Source organism: Cryptomeria japonica, chromosome 4, assembly GCF_030272615.1.
Source record: "Cryptomeria japonica chromosome 4, Sugi_1.0, whole genome shotgun sequence".
NCBI lineage: Eukaryota > Viridiplantae > Streptophyta > Pinopsida > Cupressales > Cupressaceae > Cryptomeria > Cryptomeria japonica.
Window position 1 is genome coordinate 553,422,532 of NC_081408.1, and position 18,344 is coordinate 553,440,875.

At 37.9% G+C, this 18,344-nt stretch overlaps 1 protein-coding gene across 1 annotated transcript in view; it reads right to left on the bottom strand.

The window, feature by feature from the left end:
• Positions 1-18,344, bottom strand: part of LOC131070280 (uncharacterized) — a 64,665-nt gene that overhangs the window by 13,837 nt on the left and 32,484 nt on the right. Inside the window, exons 5-8 of the mRNA XM_058005788.1 lie at positions 7,759-7,839; positions 7,509-7,594; positions 7,245-7,321; positions 6,986-7,065 (exon numbers count right to left, since the gene is read on the bottom strand). Coding sequence (XP_057861771.1) covers positions 6,986-7,065; positions 7,245-7,321; positions 7,509-7,594; positions 7,759-7,839 — 324 coding nt within the window. The remainder of the gene's footprint in view (positions 1-6,985; positions 7,066-7,244; positions 7,322-7,508; positions 7,595-7,758; positions 7,840-18,344) is intronic.

An 18,344-nucleotide genomic window follows, 5' to 3' on the forward strand; every position in this document is an offset into this window, starting at 1 on the left:
AAAGCTTCTGAGTAAGGACCAAACTAATTTTCTTACTGCTAAATTTTGTTTAGCAGAAGTAGAAGTAGCTCTTATGCAGATGAGCCCAGACAAATCCCCTGGGCCGGATGGCTTTCCAACTAGCTTCTTTCAAAAATGTTGGCCCTTCTTAGGTGTGGAAGTAACGACAGCTCTAGAAGGAATGAGGAACTCAGGTAATATCCCCAAAGAAATTAATAATACTTTTTTGACCCTTATCACAAAGAAGGATAAACCTAAGAGTTTTGATGAGTTTCGACCCATCGCTTTGTGCAATACTATCTATAAACTTTTTTATAAAACTCTAGCTAATAGGCTTCAAAAACTCCTTCCCCTGTTGATTAGTGAGGAACAGACAGGTTTTGTTCCTAAAAGATCTATTTACGATAGGGTTATTATAGCTCAAGAGGCTATCCACTATGTCCAAAAGAATGGTAATCCCAATATGCTCTTAAAGCTTGACATTAGGAAAGCATATGACAAGGTGAATCAGAGATTTCTATGCAGATGCTTAGAAGCTTTTGGATTCCCCTCTATTTGGATTAATCTGGTTTTTGAATGTATCTCTACGCCTAAATTCTCAGTACTGGTTGATGGCACTCCTGAAGGATTTTTTAGTTGCTCTAGGGGTTTGAGGCAGGGAGATCCTTTATCCCCTTTTCTCTTCATCATTATGGCTGAATCCTTGGGGAGATCGATTTCTAGGGCCAAGGAGAATAGTTAGGTGACGGGAATTAGAATCACCAACAACCTTGACCCTATAATGCATCAGCAATTTGTGGATGACACTATGTTATATGGGCTTAGCAATCTAGGTGAGGCTCTAGCTTTTAAGCAAATCTTGGACTCTTACTCAAAGGCTTCAGGTCAAAAAATCAATCCGGCTAAATCGGAAGTCTTTTTTTTTAACACTAAGTTAAGTTTACAAAAAGACATATGTGGCATTTTGAATTTCAATCTAGGAAGCCTCCCCTATAAGTATCTAGGCTTGCCCTTGGATAAGGGCTCTGGGTCATCTAATCTGTGGGATGGAGTAGTAGAAAAGATTAAAAGTAGGGTAGCAACCTGGAAGGGTAAGTGGCTATCCTCTGCGGGCAGAGCTACTCTGGTTAAATCGGTTCTGGCTGCTATGCCAATCTACCAGCTTTCATGTTTCAACCTGCCCCAATCCAAAAAGGAAGTACTAAACAGACATCTAAGATCTTTCTTTTGGCAAGGGGTGGAAGAGAAGAAACGAATCTCCCTAATGGCCTGGGACAAGATTTGTAGGCCTAAGTCGGCAGGGGGTATTGGGATTAAGGACATTAAGGTCCAGAGCAGGGCGTTAGGGGCCAAATTAGTATGGAGAATGTTCAGATCTCCTCATCTTAAGTGGGCCCAAATCCTCTATCATAAATATCTCCGTGGTAGGGACCATATGAGCCTCTTCAGAGATTCCTCCCCTCCGAGAGGCTCGCGTATATGGAACTTTATGTTGAATTGTAGGAAAATCATCTTAGACAAATTATCATGGAATCTAGGAAAGGGGGATAAAGCCCTCTTTTGGTTTGACTCTTGGGGAGGTTTTCCAGTCCTTCAGCAAAAAGTTGACCTAGAATCATCAAGAGTAGTGCTTGAATATGTGTGGGGTAGGTATGTCAAGGACTACATCATGCCTTCTGAGGGGGACTTAGCTAAGGGTTGGTCTTGGAGATCCCTTGATCAAGTAAACATCCCTGCCGAGGAGAAATTGTTGCTTCAAGACATCCTTAAGAGAAGGATGGTCATTTTCAACTTAGGGTCAGATACTCTTGTCTGGGATAGGTCAAAATCAGGAGAATATACCTCAAAAGATGGTTATAATCTCCTCCTGAGTCAACAGCTTTCCTCTTCCACCTTTGTCCCTGCAGCTTTGTGTTGGGACAAGATGTGTCTACCAAAGGCAGGATTGTTCTCATGGTTAGCTCTCCAAAATAAGATTTTAACAACAGACAGATTCAAAAAGATGGGCTATGCAGGCCCTAGTAGATGTCCCTTGTGCGAAGAGGCTGAAGAAAGCAAAGACCACATCCTTCTCAATTGCAATTATGCCTCTAAGTGTTGGTTGTGGTTGTGCACCAAATTAAGGTGGTTCTCAGCCTTTCCCAATACTATCCTTGGGATGTTTCAGGCATGGCCAATCCTTTTTAAGAACTCCCTTTATGGGGGGCTTTGGAACCTAGCCCCCTCTTTGGTTATCTGGGAACTCTGGAAGGAATGCAATAGGAAACTCTTCAAGGAGTAGAAGATGGGGTGGACCCTTCTGGTGAATAAAATAGAAGCCTCAATAATGGAGACTTTAAATAGTAGAACCTCTAAATTTCCTAGTAATCTCTCAGAGATGACCTACTGGGATGAGAAGATGAGGGGGCGGTGGTTTGGTTTGAGGATCCCTTCCTTTATTGGAAATGGCAACTCTAACAATCAGGAGTTAAGAAAGGCCTGCAAGTGGAGAGCCCCTAAAAAAGGTTGGGTTAAGCTAAACTTTGATGGTGCCTCCCGAGGGAATCCAGGTCCTGCAGGCATCGGATGTTGTCTACATGATGAGGGTGGGAGGGAATTGGCTAGGGTAGCAAAACCCATAGGGTTTGAATCCAACAACAAGGCTGAAATCTTAGCCCTAATTGAAGGTCTCCTTCTTTGCCAAAATAGAGGTATTCGTAAACTAGCCATTGAAGGAGACTCGACCATTATTATCAATGGCCTTAGAAAAGGTTCTCTGTCTAATTGGAAGTTGAATGTGCTCTTGTCTAGAGCTCTTGGTCTCCTTAAAGATTTCAAGAAAACGACCTTTAACCATATTTATAGAGAAGGAAACTCCAGAGCGGATGAATTAGCTAATGCTGGAGTTGATGGGCAGTTCATCAGTTAGGAGGGGGTCCTCCCCCTTTGCTTTAGCCAATTGGGTTATCCCAGCCCTTTGGCCTTGGTCAGCTTGGGTGGTCTTGTGGAGGAGGAGAGTCTCCGCTCCCTTAGGAGGCTAACCTGAGATCGAAGAATTTAATAAGCTTGTCTCTAAGCTCTCAGTTTTTATTTTTCTGGCTCTCTGGTCTTTTCGTGGAAAGCTTAATTTCATACATCTTCTTAAGATCACCTCTTAGAGCCTTATAAGATTTTATGTCTATTAGTATGCATATGTATATATGGATATGCATATGTATATAGAAATGCATGTATACAATTAATTATAGATATATATATGCTTGGATGTATATGTATTAATATTCATATAGATATAGTGTATACTAATAGGAATAAGAGATTATGGTGCTTCAAGAGTTAGCATTATCTACTTTATTATTCTATTTTTAGCAACGATTTAGATCATATTTACCTATGGCTTTTAGCCATTTTTTAAAGGCAGTTCATTCCTTTTTCGGGACATCTCTTGTCAGTAACTCCCCTCGATTAGTACCAACTTGATGGCATTCTTGTGATGTTGATGTGACCCCCTTTCTGCATTTGCAAGCAATTGCTTAATAGCTCATTCATGTAGAGACGGCGGTAATAATTACCATGATCATGGAGATTGCTTTCATCATATCTTGACCCTCCGATCTCTATCATCTATCAGTATCTATCGTCCCTCTATGGTAAGATGAGCTGTATTTCTCAATACATTTAATTCTAGCTCTATTTAAGTCTGTTTTGCCTAGGTTTTGGCTTATATGTTTTTTCAAAAAGCTCTGATGGATACTCCGCTAAGACTAATAGGGCTCAAGCGGCAAATGGCTTTTGTAGGAGAAATTAAGGAGAGATTGAAAGGCATCCTGGTCCATCCGAACCCTCTAGTCATCAAGGCGGTTTTGAAAACCCTTGGGAATGACTATATTATGAATGAAAACCGCACTAGAGCCAATTCAGACATTGTCGCAATGTTCTTGGCAGTGGCTATGCATTTTGAGAATGACGGGAATGTGGTAATGAAACTCTGTAAAAAGGTCTTCAAGAAGGAACTGCTTAGTGAATTGGAGAGGTTGGTGGTCAATATCGACAAGGAGCTCACTGCCCTGAAGCCTCATGACTATGATATTTTCATCAGGATGAATAATCGGGTGCCGAGATACCCAATTCTGTCAATAGAGGACCCGATAGCTTATGAAGCCTACAACCCAATTAGGCAAAGGAATTTCTTCTTCCTTATGTGGCTTTTGCAGGTTAAGAAACCAATGTGCAACAAATGGTTTGCTAACTATCTAGAAGCTGAGAATATCGAAGTGGTTCTGAACGATGTGGCAATTCCTCCTTCCCCTGCTTCCCCCCCTGCCAATTTGCCAGCCAACTCTGGAGAAAAGGCTCCACAGGAGCAGGTTAGGAGAGGTCGGGTTGGTTAGAGGGGCTCATCATGGTTTCAAGCTTCCCGCCTCCTTAAGTCTCTCAAGTGTTTATAGCTTGCTTTCGACCTAGAATAGTCAATACTTTTTTAAGCATATGACTGATAAGGAAGATATTTTACTCTAAACTATAGTTCTGCTTCTTTTTCCTTTTGCTGGGTCGTTCCTTCGTAAGTCGGACTTAGTATTTTGAAAATGTTTATGATTAAATTTATCGTTTTTACTCTGGCAGTATTTATTTATACTGGATGAATTGCTGGCCCTTGATGTCTAATAGCTCATTTCAGCTCGCTCCAAGCTTTTAATCAGTTGATAAATTTAAATTGATTTTGATATATATATATATACATATATATAATATACTCTCGTATATCTCTCTCTCTCTCTCTCTCTCTCTCTCTCTCTCTCTCTCTCTCTCTCTCTATATATATATATATATATATATCAGTATTTTTGGAGATGGGTTTGTATAAGTAAGAATTTTTATATAAATGTATAGAGGTTTTTGTCTGGTTTTGTCAAGTAGTGCTTGGCCTTTGCTTTCTTTTAAAAGTTATTGAATGATTCAATAAGGTGATTGTCCTTATCTGCTATTGTAAGCTTCTATGGTGATTATGTGAGCTTCTTCCTGTAACTCGGCTCTGGGTCTTTAGCTCTTTATGACATGAGTTTTTATTCTTAACATCTCCTATAGTCTCTGAGGATGTTGCAGATTAATTGTGAAGGTTTGGCACCACTAGTTGTGTGGTTTTTCTGGGCTAACTTCTCGTTAAGTGCTTGTTGTAGGATTAGTCTGGTGGTTTTTATGCAGGTTTGGTCACGATAAGCCTTGCAGGGCCTTCCCCTTGAGGTTTCCGGTGCTTCATTACTCATTCAAGGAGTTTCTTGACATTGCTCTCTTATTTAAGCTCTGTAGTGTTTTCTCTGACACTGATCTTGGCCGAAAGATCTTTTGCAGATCATTTGTAACCTGCTTCTAAGGAGTTGATCCAGGCTATCATGGGTGAAGCAGTTATCATTTTTTAGGCTGGAGCAGCTCTTTTAGATCTTCTAAATTTCTAGAATCATATCTCTCTGTCATATAGCTTTGTTGGATGGGATTTTCCCATGGGCTATTGTATCTGGTTCTCTTTCTTGTTTATGGGTATCATTAGATTATGATCCTCTAAGAGATTTGGGCGAGATCGGGGGTTTTCTTCCTCCATTCTTTCCTATCGGTGCCCACACTGAATGGAGTTTGTAATCATTTTCTTTAATTAATAAAAAAAATTCAAGCTTCGGCCTTTTACCGATCAAAAAAAAAAAAAATCTATATTCCAAAATCGATGGGCTAAACTCTCGATTTTATTAGCTCTCTATATCTCTATATTATTGTGATGCCTTTCAATTTCAAAAACAAGTTTTTCGTCTAGGGGGTTGAGCTTAGTTGGTTAAAGCATTGAGTTCTCAATGTGGAGACCCAAGTTCAACTCCCAAGAGGGACATCTTTGTGGAATTCTAAGTTGTGACTCTTGGTCTTCCATTGGTTGTATTTGTCACATTGTTTAAAGTGGATTTCTAAGTTGTGACCCTTGGTCTTCCAATTGTTGTTTCTAGTTTGGTGCTCGAAAGGAGCTTGTATTTGTGCTCGAAAGGAGCTAGTATTTGTAATAAGCTTGCTCGAAAGGAACTGATATTTGTAATAAGTTTGTAATTGTTCTATGATACTTAATACAAAAAACAAGTTTTTCTCCCTTATCCAATTTAGTCCCAATCTATTTTTAAAATATTATGCTTTTGGTTTGCTAATTTTTTCCCCAAAAGATTTTTGCTGCTATGGATCATGTGCAGTGGTTTCCATCATATTTAAGCATTTTGCTAACTTTTGAGTTGAGATCACCCTTTGCATCGTTACAGGTTGCATAGAATGATAGCTCAATGGAATTAGGATTATAGAGGAATTTGTTAAGAATATGAATTCTAAGTCCTAACAAACCAATCCTAATCTTCACCACCTTAATTATACTTTTCCTTTTTATTAATTTGTGCTGGTTGCACCAGAATTGGTTTGGGTAAGTTGTAAACTTGTAAATGCAATGTAATATGTGCGTGTGTGTAGCTCAGTAGAATTAGGATTATATAGTGGTTTATTTCAAATATTGGTTCAAACTCCTAACGAACCAATCCTAATCTTTACCATCTTAATTATACTTCCCATTTCATTAATTTGTGGTGCTTGTATCCAAATTGGTCTAGGTAGTTGTATATGCAATGTAATGTGCGTGCGTGTCAAATTGGTTCAGGTAGTTGCAAATACGATGTAATATCCATATGCATATGGATTTGTATGTGCATAATAATGGAAAGATGATATGCTGCTTATGTGTGAAATTATGTGCATATTTTTCTCTGCAACTATGTTTTGTTCTCTTTGTTATTTGTATGGGACCTAACATCATGATACTCATATATCTGATCGTTTGCTTCTGGGACGATCATTGAGAGTTTTCAAAGTCCCGATCCCAAACATAACTAACTATACCTTCAGTGGGTATCAATCCAAGTAACAGATAACTCACTAGGAATTTTATGAACTATAATTAATGCTCCCAAGGAAAAGGTAGAGAAATGCATACCTTTGTAACTAGACGTAACCTCATTTCTTGATGAACGGCTAATGCACAGATTGCATCAGTGATCTCTTCACCTAGCCTCACTGCAAATAGTAATATCTAGATTACAAACATTGTGTTCCTATGGGTAATTTCAAGAACATACCATTGACAAATATTAAGTGCTCCCACCCCAAAAAAACCCACATTAAAAGCACCTAATATCAGTACATTCAACCTTGTATATAAAATAATTGAAGGATTACTGCAAAGCAAAACATACAATCATCTGCACACTCAAGTAAAGAAAGAAGTTTCATATCAGCTTCAGTTGCTTTTATAATCTGCAATCCCTCACCACTGCATATACCTTACAAAGTTAGAACAAATGAGACATAAAAGAAAGAAATGTTTTCAAACAGAACTTGAACTAAGCACAGCATAATTCTACTTCAGTTTGACAAAATAACCTCTCAATGGACACAAACAAAAATGATTCAAGCAACATAGACACCTGCAGTTATCCATGAGAAACACTAGTTATTACCGTTGTGCCAAAACACTTACTGCAGCAGCAACATTGATTTGAAGCCCTTTATCATGATTTTCAAGACAGTGTAGAAGTCTTTCCATCTGAAAGAAAGGATGAGATATGAATTTTAAAAACCTCAAGACTGCAAAAGAGCATATTTTAAAAATTTGCATGTAAAAATGTTTCCTTTAAGCAATAAGGTTCAACAATTAAATAGATGCGCATGTAACCCCAAAACTTGATTTATTTTATAATTATTACATACCAGATGAGGCGACTCCACAACAACTATATAAAGATGGAGATTTGCATTCATAATTGCTGTTAGAGCTGCACAAGCATTTCTCTGCATTTTAAGTGACATCAGTAACCAGCTAAATTTGACACAACAATAGATTTTCTGATGTGGAGTGTGAAAACTTATTCACGAAACTACTAAAATAACAAATGAATTTAACAAATAAATAACAAAGTTACCAAGTATTCGTACATTTATTCAATCTTTGTTGAGTGTTTTCATTTAGATTCTATTCACAAACAGTTTGTATATTCAGTTACAATATCTTCCTCACTACAAGATGGGTACACACAAACAAAATTCATGTCTAGAGCTGTGGTTATTATCTTTTTTCCTTACAAACAAGTATTCAGGAAAAGAAATGCTTTATTCAAGGTATTATCACAAGTGTATATGCTGCAGCTTTAAGCTTGGACGATGTTATTGACAGCCAAAACTAGAAACTGATTCTAGAAAACTAAAATCAATATGAACTTCTACGGTACAAAAGAATGAATCATGAACAAATTTTATAAACACCAGTAATTCATCCACAAAAAGAACATGGTAAAAAACAAGAAGAAGCATTAGATTGATCAAAGATTATAAAATGCATGCCATGTTACCAAGTACGCAAGACTTGGCTTCCATATCCAGCCAGAACAGGTCCAGATCCAAGTCTGGATTACCCCTTAGGCAATCCCAAGGCACATCTTCGGCACCTCATGTACATCTAAGACATAATTGAGGGCTACCAAGGGCATGCCCTAGACATGCCAACAGGTGAAAAAACCTTGTTCATGTTGTTGATGCATTTGCTAATTGACAGGTTCATATTCCCCCTCTCTGAATTGGAGTGGACTTGTTTCCAATTCTTTGGTACATGTTTTTGGTGCTTGGAGATGGATTGTATGCCTTATTGTCATAGAAAACCTGTGCTTGTGACACACCCTGAAGGGTCTACTTTCATGATCCAAAGATTGTTCCCACTCTACACCTTTGACTTATAAAATCAATCTATCATGGAGAGGCTTGTCCAGATGGGATTTTAACACAGATTCTTGCATAGTTGAGTGCCCAAATTCTTGATAAGCTCTAAGGTTCTTATGTATCCTGCAATTATTCATATATTCTTTAAAGTGAAGCCTAATGCCAGTGCTGACTAAAAAAATGTAACCCAACCTACACACATAACATGTTAGAAACACAGTTGCCGTTGCACCAAAAAATCAACCTATTAATGCCCGATACAACCGCAAGTCTTAATGAATCCACGGGAGGCGGTTAAGCCATGTTGCAAACCCGAGCGCTGCGCTACACAACACAAGGAGACCAAGGGTGCACATCTTGCAACAATTCCCCCCCAACACAAGCGAGGAGTTTGAACCCGTGAACCAGGGTTCGATACCACTTGTTAGAGACACAGTTGTTGTTGCATCAAAAAATCGACCTATTAATTCCCGATACAACCGCGAGAATTAATGAATCCGCGGGAGTTGATTAAGCCATGTTGCAAATCCGAGCGCTGTATTGCACAACACAAGGAGACCAAGGGCGAACACCTTGCAACATAACATACTTGGCAGGTCTCTTGTTGGTTTAAACTTGATAAAAGTACTCAACTTTTTGAGGAATCAAAACCACTGCTTGAAAGATTCAGTCCTCTTGTTTGGTGATAAAGAAAGCCATGCAACAGCCATTTGGCATTATAGAACTTCTCCTCCCCTAACAGCTTCCAGTTCGTTTGCACTCAGACCAGATCATGGCTCTTTATGAGGACACATACGTGTTGCTCCATTTCATCCATTGAGAAGAAACTTTGTAAAGGTTTTCATAAAATTGAAAAGGTTATATTTCATCCTATTCATTGAATCGGTTTGGTCCTAATTTCAATCAAATATTGTTTTACTTCAGCATATAATCCGGATATGCTCAACCCAAATTCGCTGCTCAACCCTTTCACCTTGAGAGAATCTTCCAACTCATTTGATTCTACTTTGACCTAAAGGAGGTATCCTTTTCTAGCATTTTGTTCCTTGAAGGAAATTGCCTCTTCAAGTCCCACTAGGCATCAACGATGTTGGTTTTCTAGATCTGTTTTCTCTCCTAGTCTATCAGCATCTTTAGACAATCTTCCTCCTTTCATGTACTCCTTAATGCTCTTCATTGTCATCTTGAAAAAAAAGTGTACAATCGTTGCAACAAAGGACACTTACCATTGGAACATCCTAATCACTTTCACCTCCCCTTTGCAAGTTTGCATTCTCATAATCCCAAGATGAATTTCTACATTGAGCATTTTACAAGTTGTATCTAGGACTATCTTCAACATCATTGATCTCAAGTTTGAGGATTCCTCTTGGCCAATTGAAAATGTACTACCACAAACTTCTAGTTGAGATTAACGACCATATTTTACCACCTTTGTTCTCTCTAGGAGTTGGAGCCTATGGAGCATTATATTTTCTAGTGTCCTATCTACTATAAAATCCATGGAATTTAACATTTGTTTGTATAGATATTTTGGTGGCTCTATATCCCCTTTCTCTTGCTAGCCTAATAAGAGATACTTGACCATATTTTTTGCTTCCATGTTACTGTTCTATGTTTACCACTCCTTGTCTATTTCTTTTCTTTCTTTTATTTTCTATTTGATGTTTTTTTTCAAGTGTAGGGCCCTTTTTTTCCCTGCCACTACTATATTGCAACAATTGTACATTCCAACATTGGCCTATCTCTTTTTGACATCAAGGACCATTTAGCACTCATTTCTTACTAGAAAGGTCTCAAGGGCAAGTTCACACTATCAATTTCTTCTCCATAACCTATACTTTTTTAGCCTTGGGTGTTAATGGAGTTTCTAAGAGGAATTAACTAACTCCTAAGTTGGTCCAAACTAGCCCCATTAACCTTGGACTCTCCTGATGGGCATTCTAAGTTCTTGTATTGGTACTCTTGCGATGATTGATGATAATAGCATTGGCTCCTCTAACACATGTTCGAGTACAAACACCTATTGATTTTTGCTTCCTGCCTTGGTTGTGAGTGTTGGTTTCCATCTACTTGAACCACTTTTGAGAGGTGCTCCTTTCATGCATCTACTAGTACTTGTTTCAAAGTTACCATTTTATGTTTACCCCTCCTTGTCGTTTTCTTTCTTTCATTTTCTTTTTGATGTTTGTTTTGAGTCCAAGACCCTTTATGCCACAGTACTTCACTATTCTAGCAATCGTACATTCTAGTCCTTTTGACCTATTCTTGGTATTTCGTAGACATTGATACATTTTCTTTTTTTATACCTTGCTTTAAAATCATTTTTTTTATATTTCTTTTTGGTGTAATTAAGGTGTTTTACCTTGGTTATTTCTCACCTAGGTCCTAATTACACATCACATAAGCTTACTTAGGGAAGCACATAGGAGTAGTTGGAGCATCTCCACTTTAGGTGGCATTATCATGCTATCATTTCCACTTTATGTGGTGTCTCCACCTTTAGTGCCTTTATCACATTATCATATCCACCTTTCGTGGTTGCACTTTTCCACCTTTAGTGGTGTTATCATGTGGTCACTTTAGGTGGCGTGATAGGTTATCTCTTTTTGTCTCGTGTCATAAGATTACGACGTCATAATCTTATGCACTCCTATGCTCTCACCTTGGCTATATAACAAAGGGATCTCCTATGTAATATTCATTGACAATTCATTGCACATCATATTATATCGAATCCAGTTGATTTTATTCTATTGTATCATTGATAGGAATACAGTTTATTCTTGTCACATTCTTTCTCTCTTGTTTATGTGCTTTCCATTTGGTCTCTAGATCTTGGGTGGCTAAATTCATAGCCAAACTTTACATGGTATCAAAGCTTTTAGAGTGCCACTGGTTTGCCATTTGAGAGAATTTTGGTGCAACTGGAGTTTTGGATTCATGGATTTTTTGTTGCAAGTCAAAATGGAGCTTCTTGGGTCAAATTTGAGGCCACCATTGGATTCAAGAGGTTTGGAAAGTCACAATTACCTTTTGTTTCATCCAAATCCGACTCCGGAGGCGAAATCTAAAGCCATTTGAAGTTTGGAGGTGTGGCGGCAATTCAAACATTACAATTATGCAGTCGATTTTCAAATAGTGATATCTTAATCATCCAGACTCCTTTTTCCGAGCAATTTTTTATTTATTTGGGGTAGAATTTTGTGTTTTTCACAATGGTGGAGGATTTGATTTCCATACACAGATCTTTCAAAAATTGCAAAATCCTTGTTTTCACAACTTTTGGGGCATCATTCAAGCTCATATGGACTCCTTTCCATGTGCAACTTTTTTTCAAAGTGTATAATTTTTTTGTATTTTATAGTGGTTCTATCAGTTTGTAGTCATTGTGATCAGAAATTTCACTTTCAACACATAGCCCTCTTTGGCTTATTTTTGCCAGTTGTATTGCTTGGATCTCAATTTGGTCTTTTGCATTAATAATTTGAGTCTTCTATAGCCTATTTTGGGCAGTTATAAACATTGAAATCAGAAGTTCATTTTGCTTTTATTTTGGAAGTGGCCATTATCATCGCAGGCACCTGCGAGCCCGTAGGGTACTGTTGTGACCTATTTCACACATTGCCCCATCGCAGATGAGGACCCCCTAGTTTCGCTTTTTAGAGTGGTCTTAGACTCTTAAGCTCTGCAGTTTCATAAGTCCATTTTCTGAGAGAGTTTTAAGTTAGAGTTTTCGAGGTCATCCCGAGCCAAATTGAGAAATCTTGCTCAGAATTGCATCTGAATGTTGCCAAACTGCTTAGAAGGTCTAAAGGATGAGGATCGCAATTGCTTTGGGTCATTTCTGACAACTTTCTATTTTTAAAAAAATTCTGCTTTTTTTCTTTTTTCCTCTTTTTTGAAAGTGGCATATGGGTTTTGTTCCTCAAGTTATTTCAATACTATCCATTTTGTCAGAATTTGAAAATCTTGTCTCTAGATATACAAAGCAGGGTTTTGAAATTTTTGCTTTTTCTGAGATTAGGGTTTTGTTCTTTAGGTCATATTGGTCCTACCCATGTTCTCAAATTTTGAAAATTGTCTTTTAAGGGCAAAAAGCGAAATGAAACCCTAATTTGGGTTTTGTTCCAGAAGATCAGCCATATTATCAGTGCCCATGTTCTCAAATTTCGAAAATGAGGTCTCCAAGTGCAAAAAGCAAAATGGAAATCCAGATTAGGGTGTTTGTTCCAAACGAACCAGCATGGTATTAACATGGCATGAACACTATTGACCAAGTATGGAGGAAGAATTTAGATATTTTTGCCTAAGTTGGAGAAGTAAAAATGGTAGAGGTTTAAACAAGTGCCTCCAGCTCAAAGACAAACAAGTGGAATGGTAGATGATCAGTCAAATTCGCCTAAGGATGTCAAGTATGAAAGATGTTCAGGCAAGATCAAGGTTCGCCTAGGAACAATAAAAGTAGTCCAATGAATGATAAACTCCTACCATCAATTAACTAACTCCTGGCAAAGGTTAAGCAAACTCCTACATATGGTTGAGCTCAAGCTAGAAAGACATGGCAAACGTCCTCCAAAGTCCGCCCTACCTTGGCATAAGGTGAAGATGACTAACACTCTTCCAAGTCCGCCAAGACAAGGAGAGAAATAAAAACAAGTATTGAAGGAGACCATCCAAGTCCGCCTTCATCAAGTTGGCATAAACACTCCTAAGTCCGCCCTTCCTAGGGAAAGTTTGGCATGTCAAAGAATCTTCAAAGTCTGCCCTGTGCATATTATCTAAGACCCGTTTAAAACCCGCCCATGCTAGTGTGGAAAAGGATTGCTCAAGTTTGTCTAGACACTCTCCAAACTCCACCTTGGCAAAGTCTTATCCAAGTCCGCCTTCCAAGTTGAAATATATGTGTCGATGTGCATCACCCAAACTCGCCATGTTGGAATTGGGCAAAGTTGACAAGTTGGCAATAAAATAAGTGACATGGCATTCACAAATTCACTTTAAAGATAGCAAAATGGAAATCAAAGATGTTAGCCAATAAAGCTAATAAAGAAGTTCGCCTAAGTCTTGGATTAGAAATGTTATGACATGGCATCTAAACTTCTTCAAGATTTGCCTTCTAGAAGAAAACCAATAAAGCTCTCATAAATCGTATTCTAGAAGAAAACAATTAAATCAATAAAACATATGAATAGAGGCTTCCAAAACTCGCCTTCTAGAAGAAAGCAAAGGGATGAAACAAGAAGAATAAAGCTTTCTAAAAATCGTATGAATAGAAGCTTCCAAGGTTCGCCTTCTAGAATAAAACAATAAAGCTTCTAGAAATCGCCAAGAAGCTATAAGAGAAGGTTTTATTAACACTTCTCTTTGCCAAGCAAAATTCGCATAAGAAGAGCATAAATCTCTGCAAAATTCGCCAAGGATAAGCAAAGATTGAACAGCTCCAAGCATAAAAGAATTTGATTTCAGACAGAATTCGCCTTGGAGATAAGAGGTAAAGTGTATCCAAAAGTTTGAAAGCCAAACAAAGTTGTCTAACTGCTACAATCCAAGTTCGCCATGATCAGCAAGGTTGAAGACAGCAAATTGAAGGTTCGATTGGCACAAAGACAAATCGATAAAGCATTCATGTCTTAATATATTCTAAACTTCCCTCGATCATCTCTAAGTCCGCCTTGAAGGAGGGAGATTATTCAGGTCTGCACATGTTTTGACAGTCTTCTAATGATCTTCCAAAGCAAACTTGTCCAAGAGCATGTAAACTCCACCTTGCCAAGAGGAAGGCATCCAAGCATAAAATCTCTCCCATAAAACATGACATGACACAAGATGATCAAAGTTTGCCTTGAAAGAAGAAATAAAAGCTTGTCTTGAATCCTTCCAAGTTCACCATAAAACAAGATCAAGGAAAGTTGGAAAATGAATTGACTGATCATATTTCTAAATCTGCCAAAGACAAGAAGACATATGACTGTCCAAACTCTCTCCAAATTCACCAAGACATGACGAATGATGTCCAAACCCTGTTAAAACTCCAGTCTGCAGTTAATAAAGATGGCATAAGACAGCATGTTGAAAGTTTGCCTATAACGCATGAAGATTCACCAAAGGATGACTATCTAAAGATCCCTCCAAAGTCTGATCCAAGACACGAATTGACAAGACAAACAAGATTCAAGTTTGCCTAGGGGAAAAGAAATAAAACACAAATTGAAACTTGTCCAATGGACTGAGAACTCCGCCTGGCCAAGATGAAGGCATTCAAACATGATAAAATCTTTTAAGTTCACTCAAGGAATAAAGTAGCATGTCTGAACACCTTCCAAATCCATCAATACATAAGGAGGGAATGAATATTAAAATCTATCCTCCAAGACTGCCAAAGCAAACATACCATCTCAAGATCATCCAAGATGAATAAAGCAAAGCCTAGAACATAAATTGGCAACCCAAGACATAAGACAAAATTGGAAAATAAATTGTCCAAACCCTTGAAGGATTAATCAAACAAGTTTGATCAAACACAGACATAAATGGAATTTGTGAAGATGCCTAACAAGAGATGAAAATTGACCCATGGATCAAAAAAAAAGACAATCAATCTGACAAATTTGACAAATTCACACATGAAATCAGACCAGCAATTTGAAAAATAATTTTTATTTTCAAAAGTATTTCCATTATTTTCAACACTTAAAAAAATTTTCAAAGAAATTCAAGAATTTTGGAAAATTCTAGAAGATTCTTTGCTTTTTTGGCAAAGGATGAAATTTTGAGAGGAAAATAAACTTTCCATTTTGGAAAGACTTAAAACAAAAAAAAAACACAAAAAAATAAAAAAATAATTAAAAAAACAAAAATAAAAATTCTAAGTTTAAGAATCCTAAACTCTATATATTCTCAACTAATTCACTCTCACAATTCACTATTCAAGTTGAGAATTCAGAGAGCATCTGAGAAGAAGTTTTCTCTCAAGTTTGTGAATTTTTTTTTATTTTCAAGAAGTGAAAATCTTCTGTGTTGGAGGTCAAGAAATTAAGTATTTTCTCTGATTATAAGACAGATTTTCAGAATCAGGTAAATTTCAGTCATAAAGAGAATTCAAAATCTCAATCTCACTAAATTTCCTTCACTTTCTGTCTTATTTTCCTCATTTTTTTCTCAATTTCTTGACCAAACCCTTCACTTTCAATCTCCTTATTCACAGAAACTTAAACATTAATCAGGCTGAAAGTGAAATTTTTAGGAAAAGGGTTTGAAAATCAGAAAATAATATTAAGTTTTCGTGTGTTTTGCAGGGAACACCATTCAGGAAGCATCAATGAAGTTTGCCAGCAAAGAGAGGCAGATGGAATCCAAGATCAAGTCTAAATGGAAGAATGTCATAGATACTAACCTTGGACATATTGACCTTGAAGAGTTCAAGAAAAGAATGTATGGTCTTGATGGACACCTACCAACACCCATAGCCTGCCAGATGATGAGGAATGGTATCGTCCAAGCAACCGGATTTCCTCTGCCTAAGAAATGTGTTGAGTTAAAGGTTGAATGTGCTAGACACTACAATGCACAGTCAAGGGAAATCGTTGCACCTGATGGAAGAGTTTTAGCCAACCTTTCAGGGCTATCCATCCAGGAAACATTTGGAATTCCAAAATATAATAAGACCACCTACAAGACAAAAGATTATACTAGAAGGATTTATGATGCTCATTCTGAGCTCTGTGCAGCCAATGTTAATAAATCCTAGTTGGAAAAGAAGAGACCCCAAGGGAAAGTGTCTAAGGTCCTGCTAAGCCCATACTTCAAGGAAGAATATGGAGACATTATTCTGCTGCTGAATAGGCTAATGGGCAGCCTTAAGGGTACACCATTCGAAACATGGATGTATTACTTCATGGAAGAAATCACCTAAGGAGTCGGGATGTTTAATTGGTCTCGCATAATCATCAATAACCTTCATGAGCAATTGATAAATTTAGAGAAGACAAAATCATTCTACATGAGTTCTTACATAGTCTACCTGCTAGCTGCAACCTATAGATATTTTGGATTCATTTGTAGAGGCATAGTTGGCAATGGAGAGAATGAATTCCGGTCCTATGATTGTTACCCGCAACTGCAACTTAAGGAGAAGAGCTATCGAGCACATGATGCATTCTTGATGTACATTACAAGGACATTGCAAGGAGGAACTCACCAAAGGTTGTCTCCTGAAGCTAAAAGTTTGATCAACAGATATGGATCCTGGTTTATCCAGTTTCCAAAATTTACATACATCAGGGTCCAAGGCTTTGAAGGTCGTCCTTACAAACTTCCAATTAACCCAACCAATCGAATGATTCTCCTTGAAGTTCTTAGGCAACTAGAGACATATCAGAATTTCAAAAGGATAAGGCAAAAGGCAGCAATCACATTTCCATTCTTTATTGGAAATATGGAAGAGTACTGTTTGACAGCACAGGCAGCCGAGAGTGCCAGGCTAGAGATGCAGTGGTACCCTTTCACGTTCTATTGACCTAGAGAAAATTATGATCCTCATAACAATATCAGATCAGCAAATGAAGGAAGATTTAGACAAAGGGTAGACATAGAAGATTTTTGGGCTAATGTTGCAGAAGAATTTGATATCAAGAAAAGGTTGTTTTCCATCAATAAATTTCATCAGAATGACTGAACCTTTTCTTGTGCCAGATCAATTGGAAGATAAAGAAGAACATACTCAGCCCGGCTTTGATGAACATGCACCCCTTCCTCCTATCAAGTGGTTAGAGCCAAAGCATGCAGATTTAAGCACTCTGATGCGGACAGTTATGCAGTATACCAGGTGGAGGGTAGACCAGCAGTGTCGCAGGCTGAAGAGGAAAAATATAACTTTGACGTATACCCTAATGGGGGCAGCAGAAGGATATTCCTCAAATGAAGAAGCAACTCAAAGTGTTAGTGCTAAAAGAAAGGGGAAAGCAATTGTAAATGAGGAGCTTGCTCAAAAGAAGCAAAGGGTCGAACCCTCTCGTTCTGCCACATCTAAGAATGAAAAATATATATTAACTATTAATGAGTCATTGATGAAGATAGGCATTCCTTTTTCAATTCATGAGGAGAATGCAGAATCAGTCCACCAAGAAGATGAACAACCACCGTCTCCCACTGGCACAGAGATTATAGAATCAGAAAATGAAATGGGTGTTGAAGAAGGAGAGTTTCAAGAAGGGATGATTTCCGCCCTTCGAGGTATTGGGTTTGAAGAAGGCAATTAGGAGATGGAAGGCATTGAGTAGCCCACTATTCCTGATTGGCTGAAGGAGAGGTTGAAAATAAACACACCAGTAATAGAGGATTCAGAGGAGGATGATATGGCAGATTTCTTGGCCAGACTAGAAAAGGTTGTTGTCAAAAAACCAGCCAAGAGATTTTCCACCATCCAGAGAGATGAGGTAGGTAACCATACAGTGAAGATAGCCATGCCAAAGGTAAACAAAGCAAAGGGAGACATTGCTCCTCATAAGTATGACAACACCACTTTTGACTTAGGCCCAAGCACAAAGACCCAAGTAAAAGAGGACTTAGACAATTCAATTGCT